The sequence below is a fragment of the Agelaius tricolor genome, unplaced genomic scaffold (genome assembly GCF_023055355.1).
Source record: "Agelaius tricolor isolate 1412-34295 unplaced genomic scaffold, bAgeTri1.0.p SCAF_10, whole genome shotgun sequence".
In the NCBI taxonomy this organism is placed as follows: domain Eukaryota; kingdom Metazoa; phylum Chordata; class Aves; order Passeriformes; family Icteridae; genus Agelaius; species Agelaius tricolor.
The window spans coordinates 15645798-15663259 of NW_027269270.1; the positions used below are offsets into that span (position 1 = coordinate 15645798).

General features: G+C 37.2%; 1 protein-coding gene across 2 annotated transcripts in view; it reads right to left on the reverse strand.

Moving 5' to 3' along the window:
• RAPGEF4 (Rap guanine nucleotide exchange factor 4) overlaps window positions 1-17462 on the reverse strand; it is a 141856-nt gene that overhangs the window by 115802 nt on the left and 8592 nt on the right. For both annotated transcript variants that reach the window (XM_071434900.1, XM_071434901.1), the window contains exons 2-4: window positions 13439-13581; window positions 12271-12359; window positions 3511-3657 (exon numbers count right to left, since the gene is read on the reverse strand). In XM_071434900.1, coding sequence (XP_071291001.1) covers window positions 3511-3657; window positions 12271-12359; window positions 13439-13581 — 379 coding nt within the window. The remainder of the gene's footprint in view (window positions 1-3510; window positions 3658-12270; window positions 12360-13438; window positions 13582-17462) is intronic.

A 17462-nucleotide genomic window follows, 5' to 3' on the forward strand; every position in this document is an offset into this window, starting at 1 on the left:
ACTTCACAGCTTTTACTGCTAGCATTTCAGATTAGTTGCACATTAAATTAAAGCCAATACTGAATCTATTTCTGTTGTTTCATTTTCCAAGATTACATTCACAATCTAAAAACAAGAAAAAATACTTAATATTGCAGTATTGGATTTTCTTTCCTCTGATGGAATAACTCTTGTTATTTGGTTAACAGAGTTTTGATTTGTTATTTCTCTCAAAAGAAGGAAATAAATTTCCCCAAAAATTAATTTCTCGGGGAAAAGCAATATTAAAAACAACAAACAAATTAAAAATAACATATATTGTATTTTTGCACTTCTATTATTAATCATTAAAATTCTACACACATATAATCAGTAACCATTTTAAGAATACTAACCCCACAATTTATTTAGGCTGTTCTTATACTGCAGTATTACATTATTTTGGAAATATTTGACTTTTTTTTCTGGATAAACCACTTCTTTCATGAATTAAATTCTCATTATGTGGACAGTTGAAATTTGCCCACAGTAGATTTTAGCTCTTACAATATCTGGACTGTAATGAACTGACATCATTGCCTTTCCCCATTTTTCCATGGTACCATATGTATTAAATATCTATGATCCACTCTTGACTTTGTGTGGGTTTTCACTAAACACAATTAAAAACAGAATGACATGTAACAATAACAGTTTCCTCATACAGACTTTGTCACAGCAAAGATATATGAACCTTAGGATAAGGCAGAAAGAACAATGCAGCATCAAAAACATAAAAAGTCTCCCTTTAGAAAAGTATTTACCTTTCTTCAGGTAACAACAATATTAATAATAATATAGTACTGGTGCTACTGTTGGGAAAATTTTCTCACATAATTTTCTATCTACTTTAAACATTGTCTCTTTATCACATGCTAGCTGCAGTTTATGCAGACTCTGGGATTAGCAGGTTGCAAGGAAATAAATATTACCTTGAAAAAATGAACAACTTTTTTATATCTGAGACCAACCAGCAAAGCTGTATTTCATTGAACAATTTTCCACTCACTGAGAGCACAGGGATAGCCTCCTTGAAAGAATACACAAATACACAACAAAATATATGAGAAGTTCACTGTAAAATGGCACAAAAGGCAAAGAAGCACCATAATCCAAACTGTGGTCTCTGACTGACACCTGTAGCATTTGTGACGTGTTCTACAGCCCAATTTCATAAAGGCTGCAACACACAAGGTGTATGCTAAAGCTGCCTGTGATCACTCCAGTACTTCTAATGCATATCATCTTCCACAAAAGCATCTATCATCAAAAAACTCAGCAAAATCATCAAAAGTGCTAGAAATTCAACTGTATTATAGTGATTAAAGAGCAAATTATGTTGAAATTATTTTTAAAACAATTTAAAATATAAAATTCAAAAGTTTTTAGAAGGGAATCTCCACACCTCCAATAATCTTGATAAGAGAACAATCTCTGAAAGCTTAGCAGGAAATTCATATACATGGGAGAAATGACTATGCTTATACCAATTCAAAGTGAATTTTTACAAAAACGTTACCAGAGAAACCTGAAATTGGATTTATTCCACCCATCATTATCTTGCAAAGCACTATCCACATTATCAAATTTCTGACTACTGACAAATGCTGCATATGTTAAAACAGATGAGACCACTGGCATATTTCATCTTTTCATGCCAAGGCCTAAAACTACAATGCAGCTGCTGTAGCAAAAAAAACCCCCTGTGAACTGCAAAAAAATATTGCCTTGTCAGATTCTTCAAATTAACTGCAAAACTTCAGTAACTGTAGAAATTGCCAAAACATTTTAATTTAGTTGTAGAACCTGCCAAAAAACAGTACAAATCCTGGCTATGCAATTCAAAGAACGATTATCTGATATTGTCAGGGCATTCAGTGGCAAGCATGTTTCACTCACACAGTGGTCTTTCATGCCTTGGCAATGCTGCACCATTAACTGTGCTCAAGGTAACATATTGTTAGGCAGATGATGAAAGTGCCATTTCCTCCATCAATGTAGATAGTTGGGGATTTGACTTTTTTTCTGATACTGACTTCAGAGCTGCTTCAGGACAATTATTTGCAGTATAATACTGCTCTTTCACAGGAAAAGAAAGAAAAAAAAATAAATCCATCCACAGTTAGAAGCTGAACTAAAATGTTAAAACCAGCACCTATTTCTTAAATATAATTAGTGTCCCTAGACCTGCAACTTTAGGACACTGTCACACCATCTGGCAGCTCTGCACAACACCTACACTTGTACAGTCACCATTTCAAACGAGCTGGAAGTACAAACTGGCAATGGTGTAGGCCAGGCCAACAGGATGCCTTCCAGTTCCCACAACATTTTCCAAGCCAAAAGTAGTGCTTGCAAAAATGCAAACAGATTCAAGTTCAGTAACTTTCTGCAGCAACAGAAAGTTGTTAATGAAGTCTTCTCTGCATGTTCCATCCTCTGCATGGATACCAAAGTAGACAGACTACAGAATGAAGAACCTCAGCAGTATGTTTTCCACAAAGGAAAGTTTTAAGGAAATTCACATGCAATCAGTAAGTCAATTTTTAAGTGATCTTGATCCATCTGCAAATTCTAAACCCCTTACAGCTGGTGATGAGACAGGAGAAAATGAGAATAATTTAAAATTTCAGAGTATAATAAAAATAGACTCTCCTCATAAAAGCTGGCAATAAAAGCAAAATTAAGGCTAAGAGAGCAACACCTGCAGTATATAAATAAATTCTACCAGAAATTCTACCACCTAAGTTATTTCATTACAAGAGGCCTACAAGAAAGAAATACAGGAGTACGTAATCGTACATTATATGAAGCATGAAAGAGAAGTAAAAACTTTCCTTTTTTTCCAAACTAATTTAAAATAATTATACTTTGCTTATGATATAAATGTCATCATACTATGTGGTGGTCCATCCTGGAGAGAATGAGCTGTGGGCCAACCATGCAGCAAGTAACAACGTTAGACCCTGGACACGGAGAAGCTAAGATGAGAAATCTTTAGTTCGATTATGGTGAGATGTGAAGGAGAAGAAAAGGATGATGGGAACATTATGCAGATTAAGTTATTCCTTATAAGGTTACATTCTGAACCCTGCCCTCTGATTAGTTAATCTTGTGCTCCACATAAGGTATTGTTTCTGTTTCTCTCTGTTCATTGGTTCCCTGCCCTCAGATAATGTTTATATAAGGCTGCGTTCGCCCCATTTGGGGGTCTTCTAAAGGAGCTACGTACATCTGCGCTGTTTATGTTTTGTGTTGTGCCCTCGCGTGCCTCCTTTTATCTCCATTAAAGCTTTCCATTCCTAGCCCTTTATTCATTTCCATCCCTTGTTTTATTTTATTGCCACACTCCCAGCTGATTCCATCCCAGGGCTGCATGTGCCAGCAGCAACAAGGGCTCGTCCGACATGCGATGCAACAATACTATATTACAAATGCTTTCAAGGTCAAGGCATTTTTTTCTGCATTAACTGCAAATAAATCTGAACTTACCTCCCAAAGTGCTTTGAAGTCCTTCTGCTCAATTCGAAGGAGTTCACTATGTTCCCTGGTAACAATGGTAGCATGGCGAGGAGTGTTATCCAGAATGGACTCTCCAAAAGCAGTTCCTATTCCAAGAGTGCATATCGTCACAGCATCCTTTGATTCAAAAAAAAAGGAAACATTAAATGTTTCAGAATGTTTTGAGAGTTTTTGTGTCTTATTTTTAATTGCACTGCCTTGAGATCCTTCAGCAATCTGCTTAGAAAGAAAATTAATTTAAGCATCATCAACAAAAAAATCAATATGCTTTTAAAGCAATATGGGAAGCTTTAACATGGAAACAAGTGGGACTTCTGTTTTCTATATTCATCAGTTGAATTAGACATTTCTGAATGCAAATCTGAGAACACAAGAATCACTTCCATCTTTACAAAAACCTGTGATCTCTGTTAATCTACCTCTAAACACCACTGATGATGAGATCTTTGGAAATGTCAGAGGTGATGAGAAGGTAACTAGAATCAGAAATGCAATCTTGGAAAATAAACTTCTGTCCTTCACAAGCTGCTCTCATGAGAAAGAAAATTCACCTGTTATGTTTTCTGTTCTGAAAACGTTAACTTTCAATTATAATATCCTCTTGTATTATATTGCATTTCTCTATTGTACAAGCAATGTGCTTGTACTGTTGAAACAACTCTTGGCCTTTCTGTTGAAAATGCCAGCAAATCTTTCGATTGTTAATGGATGTTTCTCAATTAACTACCAGACAAAAAAAAAAAAAAAATTCACATAAATCAGGGATTTCAAGAAAACTATTACATTTCAAACAACTTGGAAAAAATGGATCCATGTACAGAGCCATAAGAAGGTCCCAAACAAGCAGCAAAGTCCACTTCAAAGGAGTCTATATGAGCATGTGCCATTCTAAATGATGTCTAAATCAATCTCCCTTGGTGAGAAACTCCTCTGTAGTAGTTCCTATAAAAATTTTGAGCTACTGCAGAGAAAACAAGTAGCCATTAAACAACTTGCTTGAATCAAGATCTTTAGATACATGTTCTATTTTCAGCTCAAAAGTTGGTTTGTTCCTCATCACAGGCTTGAAGCTAAACACTCACGTCTTTTTTCTGAGATGGGCCTTATCTGACGGTCTGTTAAGTAATTTTTAAAATTAGCAACAGCATAAAAAATTTAAAATCATACAAACTGTACTTAACAAAGGAAAAATATTGCATATGCACATAGAGAATTACAAATAAACATAAAAAACACATGCTAACTTTACTTGATACAAAATGAGAAGTCTAGTTTAATTCTAAAATGTAGGATTCATGCAAAATCAAAGCAGAAACGTTTGTTATCCTCGTGGCTGATAATCCAGGAGAGATGCGTGAACGTGTTTCAGCATCATTTTCTGTTTTTACAATTGCCTTGCTTTTCTTTCATGCATCAAATAAGTCATGATAGTCAAATATTATTAATATAAGGTTAGTAGCTTTGTAATTGCAATACACAGACAAAAGCCCATAATAGTCCAGTTCCCTGAACCATAGCAAATTGGTCTTACACAGATGTTACCATATAAAATTGTGCGTTCAGGAAAACAAAATCAATTATATCTCAGAGAAGATCTAGGAAAAATTTACCAACTGTCAGAAATAAATTTTCAAGGAAGGAAAATAAGAACAGGTTTTCTTTAAAAGAAAGATTAGTCGGGAATGAGCACCTTGGCACCTAAACAGAAGCCTCTACAAACAGACTGTAATACAGTTTATACACTGAAATCTGCCCTCCCAAGCTTACATTTCAGAGCTGAAACACTCTATGCATGGTGCGATACTCGCAATGGCATTCAAAGGATCTACAAAGAAAATGAGGCTACTGCTCATACAAAATTTGATCTCCAGATATACAATGCATCATTCTCAATCCTATTCAGAAAGTTCAGATAAAAGAGCACTGTTCAGGACAGAACAACCAAACAGCCTGGCCTAAAAGAAACTTTTCCTGAAGGTAAATCATAGACATTGTTTACATTTTCTAACTTCTCACTCACTCCCCTCCCTTCAAAAAATAAAACTAATTTTAAACATTTCACCTTCTCTGACTGTTTACAACCCTAAAGAATAATCTTTAATGACAGAACAGACATAAGAAGCAAAAAGGATAATTGTTGGTTAAGAAATTATAACATAACTTCTGATGAGGCAGTTGTTAAGCTTAAGAAATAAATTAAAACTGTGGAGTGTTAGGTCAAGAGGCTGGAATGGTCCTATCTACATTCGTCAAAGGAAAATCCAGGCTTCCATCCAATGCCTTGTTAAGGCTGACCTAGAACAGAGGCTAGATGAAGTTAAAGAATAAAGTAGCTATTATTAAAAGGCCTCCATGGATGCACCTTGGGCAGTACAAGAGCCCAGCAGGGCTACCCAAGATGAACCAAAATGGTCACAAAATGGACAACCAGTCACGGGGTCTCTCACTTTTATAGGTTCTAGTCCATTAGCATATTGGAGTTATTTGTCCAGTTATAGCTTTAAGTTATGAGTCCCATCCTTCTTGTTTTCCTCTCTTCAGTTCACCTTGTTTATGCTCTCAGGCCTGAAATTTGGATCAGTTGTCCTTGCTCCCAAGCTAGAGAAGGAATTGTTTTTTCTAGCTACTCTGTGAAGAGAGCTTACCATCCCTTAATATGAAGCTCAGAACTACACACTAAAGCAGAACAGAATCTGAAAAATATAAAAGCTAAAACCTAATGCATCACATCAAATTATCAAGTTCTTTCATATTTTTTCCCAGCCATCACAGTTATCCACAGAAATGCAGTTTCACAGCCCACTGGGGTGCAGACCTATATGCCTTCTTCGAGGCTTCAGAGCCCCATTTTCTCGCTACCCCTTGTTTAAACATCTCCAGCCTCCTGGGGAATCAGGTGTGTTTCCTATTATGCCTGTTAACCTTACACTCAAGAATCTCCTGCTGTTCAGTGAAGACTTCAGGAGGATTGCTGGCAGCTCAAAACTCCCTGTTTGCTGTTCCCCTCTGCAATCCCAGAAGCAGCAGGGTGTTCTAGTGGCTGCTAACCAGCTAACATTCACACAGCTATTTAAAAGGCAGTATTAGAGACTTAGAAAGATGAGATTGCTGTCATTGCTATCTGTCCTCTATACACACTATAAAACAGTAGCATTCAAATCAGAGGCTGTTTGTGTATTCAGTTTCACTGACTCTTACTGCCACATGAGACACATGCAGGGAATGCATTCTTAAGCCTTTCCCTCACCCCCCCCCCCCAATCAATCCAAAATATTATTGAATTTGCAAGAACATTTTAATGGAATGGATGAGAATCAGAAAGAAGTCTCTGCTTTATTCCCTTCCCCACCATCTCAAGGATCATCCTGTATCCCTCCTCCCTGACTTGTGACCCCTTCAGTTTCTCTACCTGGCAAACAGAATTTTTGTACTGTGTGTAAATAAAATCACAGTGTCAGAAAGAGAAATGAAGAAACCAGGGAAAACATTACTAGTGCTAGACTCAAAGGGACTGGGGACATTCCTTTAAAATTTTAGTTTGTTCAACATTTTGAGTTTATAAGGGAGCTGATGTAGCTAGATTGTTTTTGATTTCATCATTTTCTTACACCTTGCATCTTTATCTCATCTGAAAATCTGTGTCTCTCTAGGACATCATACTATCTCTACGTTTAACTGGAGTTTTGCCAAAGCTGGCATTTTGAGAAGCTTGCTTATTATTATTTTGACATAGTTCAGTTTGTCCTCAGTAAAAATTTCCTTTTATAGCAGAGAAACCAAGGATATACATGAAAGTAAACTATGAAGTAATTTTTCTGTTCCCTTATCTTCACTTCAGTGTTTCAGGCATTCAGACAAGAAGTCCATATCAAAATATTTCTAACAATAACACAGAAATACCTTCTGAACACACTAAAACGGCAGTTTGCAAACATGTTAGGTCACCCTCTTTACACAAGACAAGGTTATTTACTTAAAGAAGGCATTATGCTTCTACAAAAACTGTGAGCAGCTTCTCTTTTAGTACCTAATTAAAATATGTATGGTTCAGATTAACTGTACTGTAATACCACATTCATAAAAGCTACCTGCAATGTCTTAGATGTTTTCCTACATCACCTGACAGAGAGACGTGAAATTATTTTTCTGCATTAACTTCCAATAAGCGAAGTTCAAAACCAAAATTAGCACAACCACAACACAGGAGCTCAGCATGAGCCAACACACTCTGCTGCTCAGCTTAGTACATTAGTTCAGCCAATCTCTGTGTTACAATGGGTACAGCAGTTCTCATGCTCCAACTAAATAATTTTAAACTAGCTTAGGCATATTTATACTACTAACTACAGTACAAACCTATGTCACAACTTCACATAGATTATCTCCAAAATACATAATGACATTTACATGCTGAAAGCAGTATTGCAAGGACTATCCTGTTTAAATCCCTTTCCTTGCTGCCACTTCATCTTATCACACACCTCCTTTGTCCTCAGTTTCAAAGAGCTGTGAAATTCTTCCATTTCTTACATGAACATCTGAACCTCTTTCTTCACAGTCATTCTTCTCAGCAACCCCACTAACTTATTTGGCTTTTCATCCCCAGCCCTCTGCATCTTCTTACAGCTGACAGTGCTGTACCATCCAAGCACTCACAGCTCCTCCTTTATAGCTTTTATAAAACAGGCTAATTGTTTTTTAAGTCAATGTTCTATGTTAAATTTGGTCTGTTTTTAAAAACTGACCTGCCTAAAAAACTCCATCATAACATAGGCAAGATAAGCTGGCAAAAGGCGCCAGCACACATTATAATTCAGCTGGCAAAATAGAGAAAAAAAAACCCAGAAGATCAAATTGCTATTTGGTCTTTGTCTTTTTTCTCTTCATTCCATCATAGTTTATCAGAAAAAACTTTGGGGTAAAAGGCTCTGAATCTAATTCAGAAAATCACAGTGTTGCAGAATCTGACAACATTGTAATACTGATGTCATAATGCATTTATTCCCAGCTGTATTCTGAGACATTGCCAACAGTCATCCTTAGACTGTTCAGCTTCAAAACAGAGTTCAAAAATGAAACATACACAAGGCACTTTGTCAGCAATGTATTTAAGACAACACCAAACCAGGAATATCCCTAAGACAAACTTCTATTACTAAATATCTCAACATTGAGTAGGCAACAGTGCCAAATAAAAATGAAAGTCAGAATCTGATCATAACTGAGGGCAAAGAACTCTTTCTGATATATTCTACAGAGGCTGCCTTTGCTGTTTATTTTGAAGGTAACTTAACTATATTTTTCTATGACTTTTAAGTGCTGTATTTATCAGGGTATTTGTTACAAAAAAGTTGAGGCAAGACCAAAGCAGTTCATTACAGTTACCTCTGGAATTCACAGTGAGACGTTTTCACCCTAGAAAAAGTCCTCTTCGATCTCTTCTTGATTGTTGAATGCTCAGAAAAAAATCCATTAATAGTTTTCACAGAGAGCAGACTCCACTCAGGATGTACTGGATGAGTAATCCTGTCAAATCCCTGTAGCCATTCCAACGGCATATGAAATTACCAGCACATTTTACCAGCTCGGTGGGACAAAACTAACAGTAACAGCAAAATTTTCTCTGGCCAAACTCTTTAAACAGGTGTGTATGTTAAATAGCCGAACACGATTTACAAAGCGTCCATTGCAGCATCGAACACGCGCTCGGGTTTGCTTTGCATTCTAACGCTGCCCTCTCGTGACAGAACACAGCTTTGCAGGCAGAAAGGATTTTTCCAAACCAATGTGAAAGCGAGGCTTTATGAGGTCCTAAATATCTGTGTCTGTCTCTATTAAAGTTCTTAGAACAATAGATTGTAATAGTTCCTATTACATCTATTATAATATCATATAATAGCTAACGTCAATATTTCTGTTTACATGAATTCTCAACTTGGTCCTAATCAGTATTACTGATATTTTCTGAGAGAAATCACAGGTGTCTACATTAGTGAGCTGCTGTGCAACAAGAATGCATATGAATTAATACCTCACTAGCTACACTGAAGTCTTGATCCATTAGTACCTTAAGATTTAATTTCTAGTGCAAGACATTTTCCTACATGCCTCTGTAGGAACAAAGATTATTAAGACATTTTTAGTAGGGACCAGGTGCACAATAATTTACTGCACTTCTCATGGGAGAAAGCTACCAATCACCAAAGGTGACTGCACAGAGAGGTAGCACATGGTAGCTGTTATTACACAATGCATTAATTCCTAGGCTTGATGAAATTTAAGTTTCCCAAGCACACAGATACACACCTAGCAAAATGGGACTCATATTTTTAATCAAGAGAATTGATTTTCTGTATTTACATTAACACTGTAGGCATCATCATATAATCATAGGCTAATTCAAGCTGCAAGAAAACTCAGGAGGTCATCTAAAACCTCTGTTTATCTGAAGTATTAAACAGTGTCCAGATTAATTAGTCATGTCTAAAGACATTTTAACCAATAGGAACCTAAATACCAAGTTAGCTTTCCTCCTACTAGGAAAGACAGAATAATCCTGTAATTTTACATGAGTCTACAAACTTCTAAACTCAGGTAAACATCTGCATCTGTCCTGCTCTGCTGGAAGTTTCTCATTAGCATTAGTGCCATTTATGGTAGCATAGTAACACCTGACCAATTAGTCACTATTATGACTTTGCAAAGGACCTTTGCTCCTGGGTGATGTGATTGGAAAATGTGCTCCAAGTACCCCTACACCTCAAGCACTGGTCATCCATCCCCAGCTGGGAGCACAACGCTGTCAACTGAGTGTGCCAGGGCTGCCCTGACAGCAGTACAACACCGTATTGCCTCCATCATCTGGGTTTATAGTGAGCACAGTGGGCAGGGAGTGCTAGCAAGTACTTCAGTTTCAAGAATGACTGGTACCAGGCCAACAAGAAAGTACAGGCAAGACTGTACAGGAACTACATCCAGGAGCTACAGGCAGGAGAATGAGAAGGAGACCAAGAATGGACAAGGAGGGGCATAGTATAAACCCCATGCTGGAGCAAAACCAGAGAAAATGTTGGACTCAAATAGTATTTAGGAGTCCACACACATGAAAGTTATTCAAACAGGAATGGCAAATGCATGGGCTGCCATGTTTTTGGCAGTGAGGCTATATTCTAGGGCAGCTAGGCAGTGGTAAGAATTCAGTTCATTGTTCACATCAGAAGGAAATGTGAGGTAATGGTAATGCAGAATATAATTTCTAGAACTAGAATCACATGAATTGTAATTCAACAGCTTCCTACTGGCAGGAAAATGAAGTTAACCTGAACAAGCAGAAAAAAATATTTACATTATATTCATTAAGAAACTGAAGTGTTCCATACTCCATCTAATGGAACAAATCAACACTCCAAAGAGATTCTTAATTTAACATCCAGATTGTGCAGATGTATTACTTTCTGAGTAAAGAGCATTGATTCTTCACAACAGTGTAGTGCCATCTTTTGGCAAACACTGGAAAATCCTGATTGCTTTAGACGTCCACAGAAAAGGGTCTCATAAGAGCCCAGTACTGTTCCAAATTGTGACAATACCAGTGACAGCCAGGCCATGCCAAGAATTGCTCAAATTAAGCTAATTATACTCTCAATCAATCTCTACTTAGTACAGTGAAGAGGTTGCTAAAAATAATATGAAAGAAGTTCCTTTTGCATCTACCATTCTACTGCAGGAAATAGAAAGACCCAGTACTCACACACTGCCTTGACTTGCATTCTGACCCAATTGCAATGGTGATGCGATGCTCAACAAACTGGAAAAAATCCAATTTCTGCTATGAGCAAAAAACTTTCCTCAATCAGCCAAACTTTGGCCAAAGAATACACCACCACCATACCCCCCCACACATGCTCTTTTCAATCCAGGTGAGGAAAATGGGTAGTAGTCTCTATAAGGTCCTGGATAGCTATACTAATGCAAAGGCACAACGAGTCCCTTATCAGAGGTACAACCTCATGGGACATCATGGGACAATCACTGGTCTCAAACATGGGAGCAAGAAAGGGACAGGATGCCTTCCCAGAAGACTAAGCTCACAGCAGCAGGTGCATGACATTAGACAACATGGATGAGAGACTCTAGAAGTATCTCATCCCTTTAGATTTTTATTTACTCTAAATTTTATAAATCCAGGAGCACCACGATACTGAGAAACCACTTTAAATTTGGGGAGAATTTTACTTGTTCTTCTGTTTCTTAACACTGAATAGGTATTACCTACAGGCTTCCTGTCCAACATGGCAGCAGTTCCAATAGTCTGCTATTACTACACCACTTCCCATTTCTGCAGTGGAGACTGCATTATGCTGTTATTTGCCTACACTGCTAAGGGGTTCACCTTGAACTTCCTGAAGAAGAACTGAATTAAAATATTTCTAGAGAATGAATTAACAACTCTCCAATCTTTAGCACCACTGGAAAAGACAGAGGAGACTTGTTTCACATTGAAGTGTAGACCATTTTCAGAGCATTACTCTTCAGTTTCTTGTAATCAATGGTATGATTTGCCTTCCTTAGACTAAGGACAACTAAGACTAAAAGAGACTCAGAGAAACATATACATCCTTGTGATATGACAAAATAACTGTATAGAATGTGTTGTTATCTACCTCACCATAAATGACGTTCTTCCTTTGTACTACTGACAGGATGGTTGCAATGAAAAATCTATTTTACCTGGTGGTTGCTTGTATCAGACACCTTCACATCCAGTGATCCCGTCAGGACAGCATACCAATTCGTCCCAATATCACCCTGACGGAATACTGGAAAGATGAAATCTTGTAAATAAGACTTATCTTAGCAACAGTAATAAACATTTTCTCACATATTACTGCAATACTGTGGTCACTGCTGGCACAATCCAATTTGCTATATGAGATTACTTATTTACAATTACAGTAATACTTCCAGTGACACTGGAAAGCACATATTTTAGTAAACTAGTCAATACACTATGGAAACAATGAAAGCACATAGAACTGCTTCACTCTTCTCCCCAGTTTGCTTCTGTTCTACTGTTCTCTTAGTTAATTAACTAACCAAGCAAACAAAACAAACAAGGAAAAGGTTTTTCAGAACAATGTCCCTTTGAAATTCACAATCATCCAGATTCATTGGTAGCAGACACAGCTACCAATGAATTCAGTAAGAGTTCTGGCTGACAGCAACTGCAAGACTTTGATGTCCAGACATTCCAACTGTGTGATTACAGAGCATCAAAACCCCTGTTACTCTAAGCAAACCCCAGTGCTGCATACCAGATTTACCTGAGGTGTTTCTGAGACTTGACTAATACCACAGGTTTTCATCAGCTATTCCCCTGGTATGCATTCCCATCACAGGACTACCACTTATTTCCATTTCAGCTTCACAGACCAAGCACAGGTGTGCACCTACATCAGGCCCACGGGCTGCCAGTGCAGGCACACAGCTGCTGCACCTCTCAGCAGTTTGCAGCTCTGGCTTGTGCCAGGGTGCCTGGAAACCACACACTATCAGTGATGTGCCTTGCTGGCACACCTTTGCCCCTGACAGCACAAAGCACTGGCAAAAGCAATCGATAATACATTTACAGGAGAAGAATGAGGCTTAAGTCCAATGACTGGCTTGTAATCTTTCAACAGAAGAGTGGTAGAGTATTATATCCTACTGTATGCCCTGCTACCATAGATTCACTACACACTGCGTTTGTAGAGGAAGCAGCACTTTAGTCCTGCCTTGCCCCATGACTGTGACGGTAAACATTCCACTGATTCTGCTCTCATGAATCTCCTAAAGACAATCACAGTCTAACCCCCAAGTTTATCTACATAAAATACATAATCCTATGAAGCTGTCTTACATGTGATTCCTTTTTCCAGATTTTCATAATATCCACAGAGACATATCTGCTGGAGAAGGTTTGGATGAAATTTCTCAAAAGCTTTCACTTCTTTCAGTCGTGTGAATATTATATCTACATCTTCACTAGAACGTTCCAAAGGCCTGCAAGAAAACAAAACACAAGGGCTTAATCAGAGAAATATCTCCACCTGCATGCACTGAACTTTAAAATGTTTGCATTAAATATCACACCATAATATAAACAAATTAAAATGCATTTTACAACTACATAATGAACTCCTTCCAAGACATCCTAACAACTGCCCTTTATCAACTTGAACATGATTCTTATAATTTCAACACATAGCACCAAAGTCTCAATGCAGCATCACTGTACAAGTATATATGATGATACAGTCCTAATCCTAAAGATCTTAGAATAATTTATAGTTTTAGGTTTGTAAGAAAACATTAACAAACAGATGTCCAAACACACAAGAGGTCCGTGGAATCAGTGCCCAAAACAAATGTTCTCTATCTGGCTAAATGGAAAGCATTAGATACCAACAGTAATTCCTACATCCAAGCTTCTCTTCTGCATTTTACTGACTATAAACTGACTTTCCTCTTCTCACTTTCAAGGAAGAAGGAAACCTTTAATATGTATATTCTCTTCCATGAAGTGTCTGTCTCTTAGTGTTGGACAAATTAAATATGCAAGCAAGAATCTTAATTTTTCATCAGTAACACTCATGAGTTTTAATTCCAATATTTAAAATATTTTAAACCTTTGACAGCAACACCTTTTAAAAAAGCAAGATTTCAAGGAAAATAAAATTGTAGAACGCTCTACCACAAAGTAGCATGTAGACCAGCAGTTCAGCAGGTTCAGTGTACTACTACATATTTATGAAAATAAAGTGAATTAGCTCTGTAACACCCTTTAAATGTGATTATCAAATATTATGAATCAGCAGGTAAGCCAAACTCTAGCTGACATCATTAGGAAAAAAAATTATAACAGACTAAATGCAAACCATTAAGGACAGAAAGAAACAGATTTTTCCTAGGGCGTCATACTCAATCAGATGAAGAAATTATTCATGTATAAAGGCATAACAGAAAGAGAGATAACTGCTAGTAATCATTAAATTTATTACTCACTCAAATGTTGCTAGTTAATTTTTCTGACAAAAATGTCCTTTCCACCAGTGGATGGGCTTATAATGAACAGAAGTCAGATAGCTACAATGAGCAAAGACTAAGTTTTCACAAATACATAGCTTTATTCACCTTATTGTTATACTAACAGTGGAAGCACTCCCTCCAACAAGATTTTTTAAAGATTCCTCTTTGAAATCAAAGACTTTAAGGAATCCAAATCTTTGTCTCAGTGAAGAAACCCAGATCCTACTTTCATTGAATCTCAGTATCTCATCTTTCTTATTAAATTATGTCAAGGAGGGATTAAATCTCTATTCTCGTTTATACTCCAATTTACCCTTATTAACTACAGATGAGAATAATAATTCTCTGGTGTATGCACTTGCTTCTACATCACAGTGACATTCTCTTACCACTTCAAACTACAATCAACTACAATAGCTCTCTTTTGAAATATTTCATGTAAGATTTTCACCCATTTCTTTTTTTCTTGACTGTGCACTAGCTGACAAGTATTAATAAGCATTAACTCTCTTGTCAAAATCCTTTTAAGAAGATTAGGAGGTGCAGCTTGCAAACAGATTTACAATCTACTTATACAAGATCCCTACCCAAACTACACTAACTCTTGAAACACTAACTACCTTAATTTACAGACTTTTAAAAAAACCAGCAAAACACAACAACTCAAAAAGGTGAGATCATTCTCAGAAAATCATCCAGTTCCAGATTCAGCTTAAGATAATTAATTCTTATTCACAAAAATTAACAAGGATTCAACTTGTCTGACAAGATGCCTCCGGATTTTTTTCCGAGGTCTTGGGAAATGTCCTCAGTGTTAAGGAGTAAGGAATTACCAACAGGTTTCCCAAGCTGAGGTGGCCCTTATCCTTAGGAGCACATGAAATTCTGCCTGTGTAGAATTTCAGACTGCAGTGTAACAGTAGTATTAGTAGCACTCAAACTCATTTCTACTAAGTGTTCATAATCTATAGCAATGAATCTGGTTTCAAAAGCCAAGTATTAGTTACGGAGAAAAATGTACCATGGCATCATTAACTGCTTTTCCACAGGACTGCAAAACTCAGGCAAAGTTTGACCATTTTCTACAAAGCATCTTTTAATAAAATTATCATCATGGTAACTTACAATTAGCATTAACCTGACATTAATTATCATTAACTTAACATTCATCTATTTATGATGCCAAATTTTGTTTTCTGTTTCCTAAGTACAAGCTCCGTAACCTGGAACATAAACAGTCTGGACAGAACAACATAAATTTATTTCTTCATCATAGCTATCTTATTGTAAACTTGTTTTTGTAAAGCATAGTTTGGAGTAATACTTAAACAGCCGGTGTTATAATATAGTCCTTAGACAATTAATGATTCAATCTATTAATAGAAATGTACTACTGCTGGCAGATGGAGAATTATTCAAGCTTTATTTTCACTGCAATCACACTTTAAAAAAGCAATGGTATTAATCCAAAAAAGGAACCATTCCCTAGAACACAAAGATATGCTGCAAAAGTCAATCCCAAGGAATATCCCTACGCTCCCAATATGGCTCCAAAAGCCCCTGGAAAGACCTTTCCAGATACCTCATCAGATTACCTATAGACAGATCTCTGTGATCACTGCTGCTGTTCAATCTCACCAAGCTTGGCCCTCCTCTGGTGAACTACTGCTGGTGCAGATTTATTTCTGTTCTGCTCTGTTATATTGATGCTGATGCTACTGAAGTATCCCTTCACTGCTGATGCTGCAGAGTTACAATCTCATATCCATGAGCAAACAAAGTCAAAAAATGCATTTCAGTGGGTCTTCAGCTACCACTTCATTTTCTGCTAAAGCAGAAAATTGTCCCGCACCCATTTCTGAAATCTCAAGACCAATGTATGGAATTGGGATCATAGGTTAATCTAAAAGTATGAACAAATATATTAAATCAATTAAGATTCTCCAGCTCTCACTTGATAGATGTATGAGCTGGAGTAAAAGCATTTTAAGGCAAGTGAAGCACCTCCTCCCTAGACCACCCCACTCAAAGTAAATTTTAAGTCAAACTGTGCTGACATCTCATTTCACTGTAGCCAAAGCCAAGGGGGCACTTTAAAAGTTGCAAAGCAAAGCTACCAAATAAATTATTAGGAAGGGATGAAAAGCAAAAGTAATTTATTTTCACTACCCTACAAGCCCTTCTACTTTGTTTGACCCCAAAATGCCTTCTTATTTATATTTCTAATTTGCCTCTTCAGAGCATAGTAAGTTATTAGCTGGCAGTAATGTTGTCACACAAGACATCATCTATCTTCTGCTTCTTCAATACAACATCACAGCATACATATACAAGTGATTGCATCAATGCTAGTTAGATATTTCTCTTCAATTATGTCAATAAGAGATTGATTTTACCCCTCCTTATTTGGATGTGAAGATTTCAGGAGCATATTTTATAGAGACAAAACAATTTTCTTGACAATGTCTGCTTGACTAGCTATGAAAGGCAATTATAAAGAAAATCTGCCCCAAGTCTATCCTCATAAGGCTGTTAAGCTCAACATGAGTGCTGGCAGCCCTGAAAGCCAGCCACATCCTAGGCAGGATCAAAAGCACATGAACCTCCTGGAGCAAGTCCAGAGGAGAAGCATGAAGGTGATGAGAGGGCTGGAGCTCCTCTCCTATGAACATAGGCTGAGAGAGAAGAGAAGGCTCCAAGGAGATTTTAGAGCACCTTCCAGTACCTAATGGGGTCTACAAGAAAGCTGGAGAAGGACAAGACATGTAGTGTTGCAGTGTGATGCCATTTCCTGTTTCACCTATCCCAACCCCTCAGGTGTGCCAACCTTTCCTTTCCCCTTTGCCCTCCTGCTA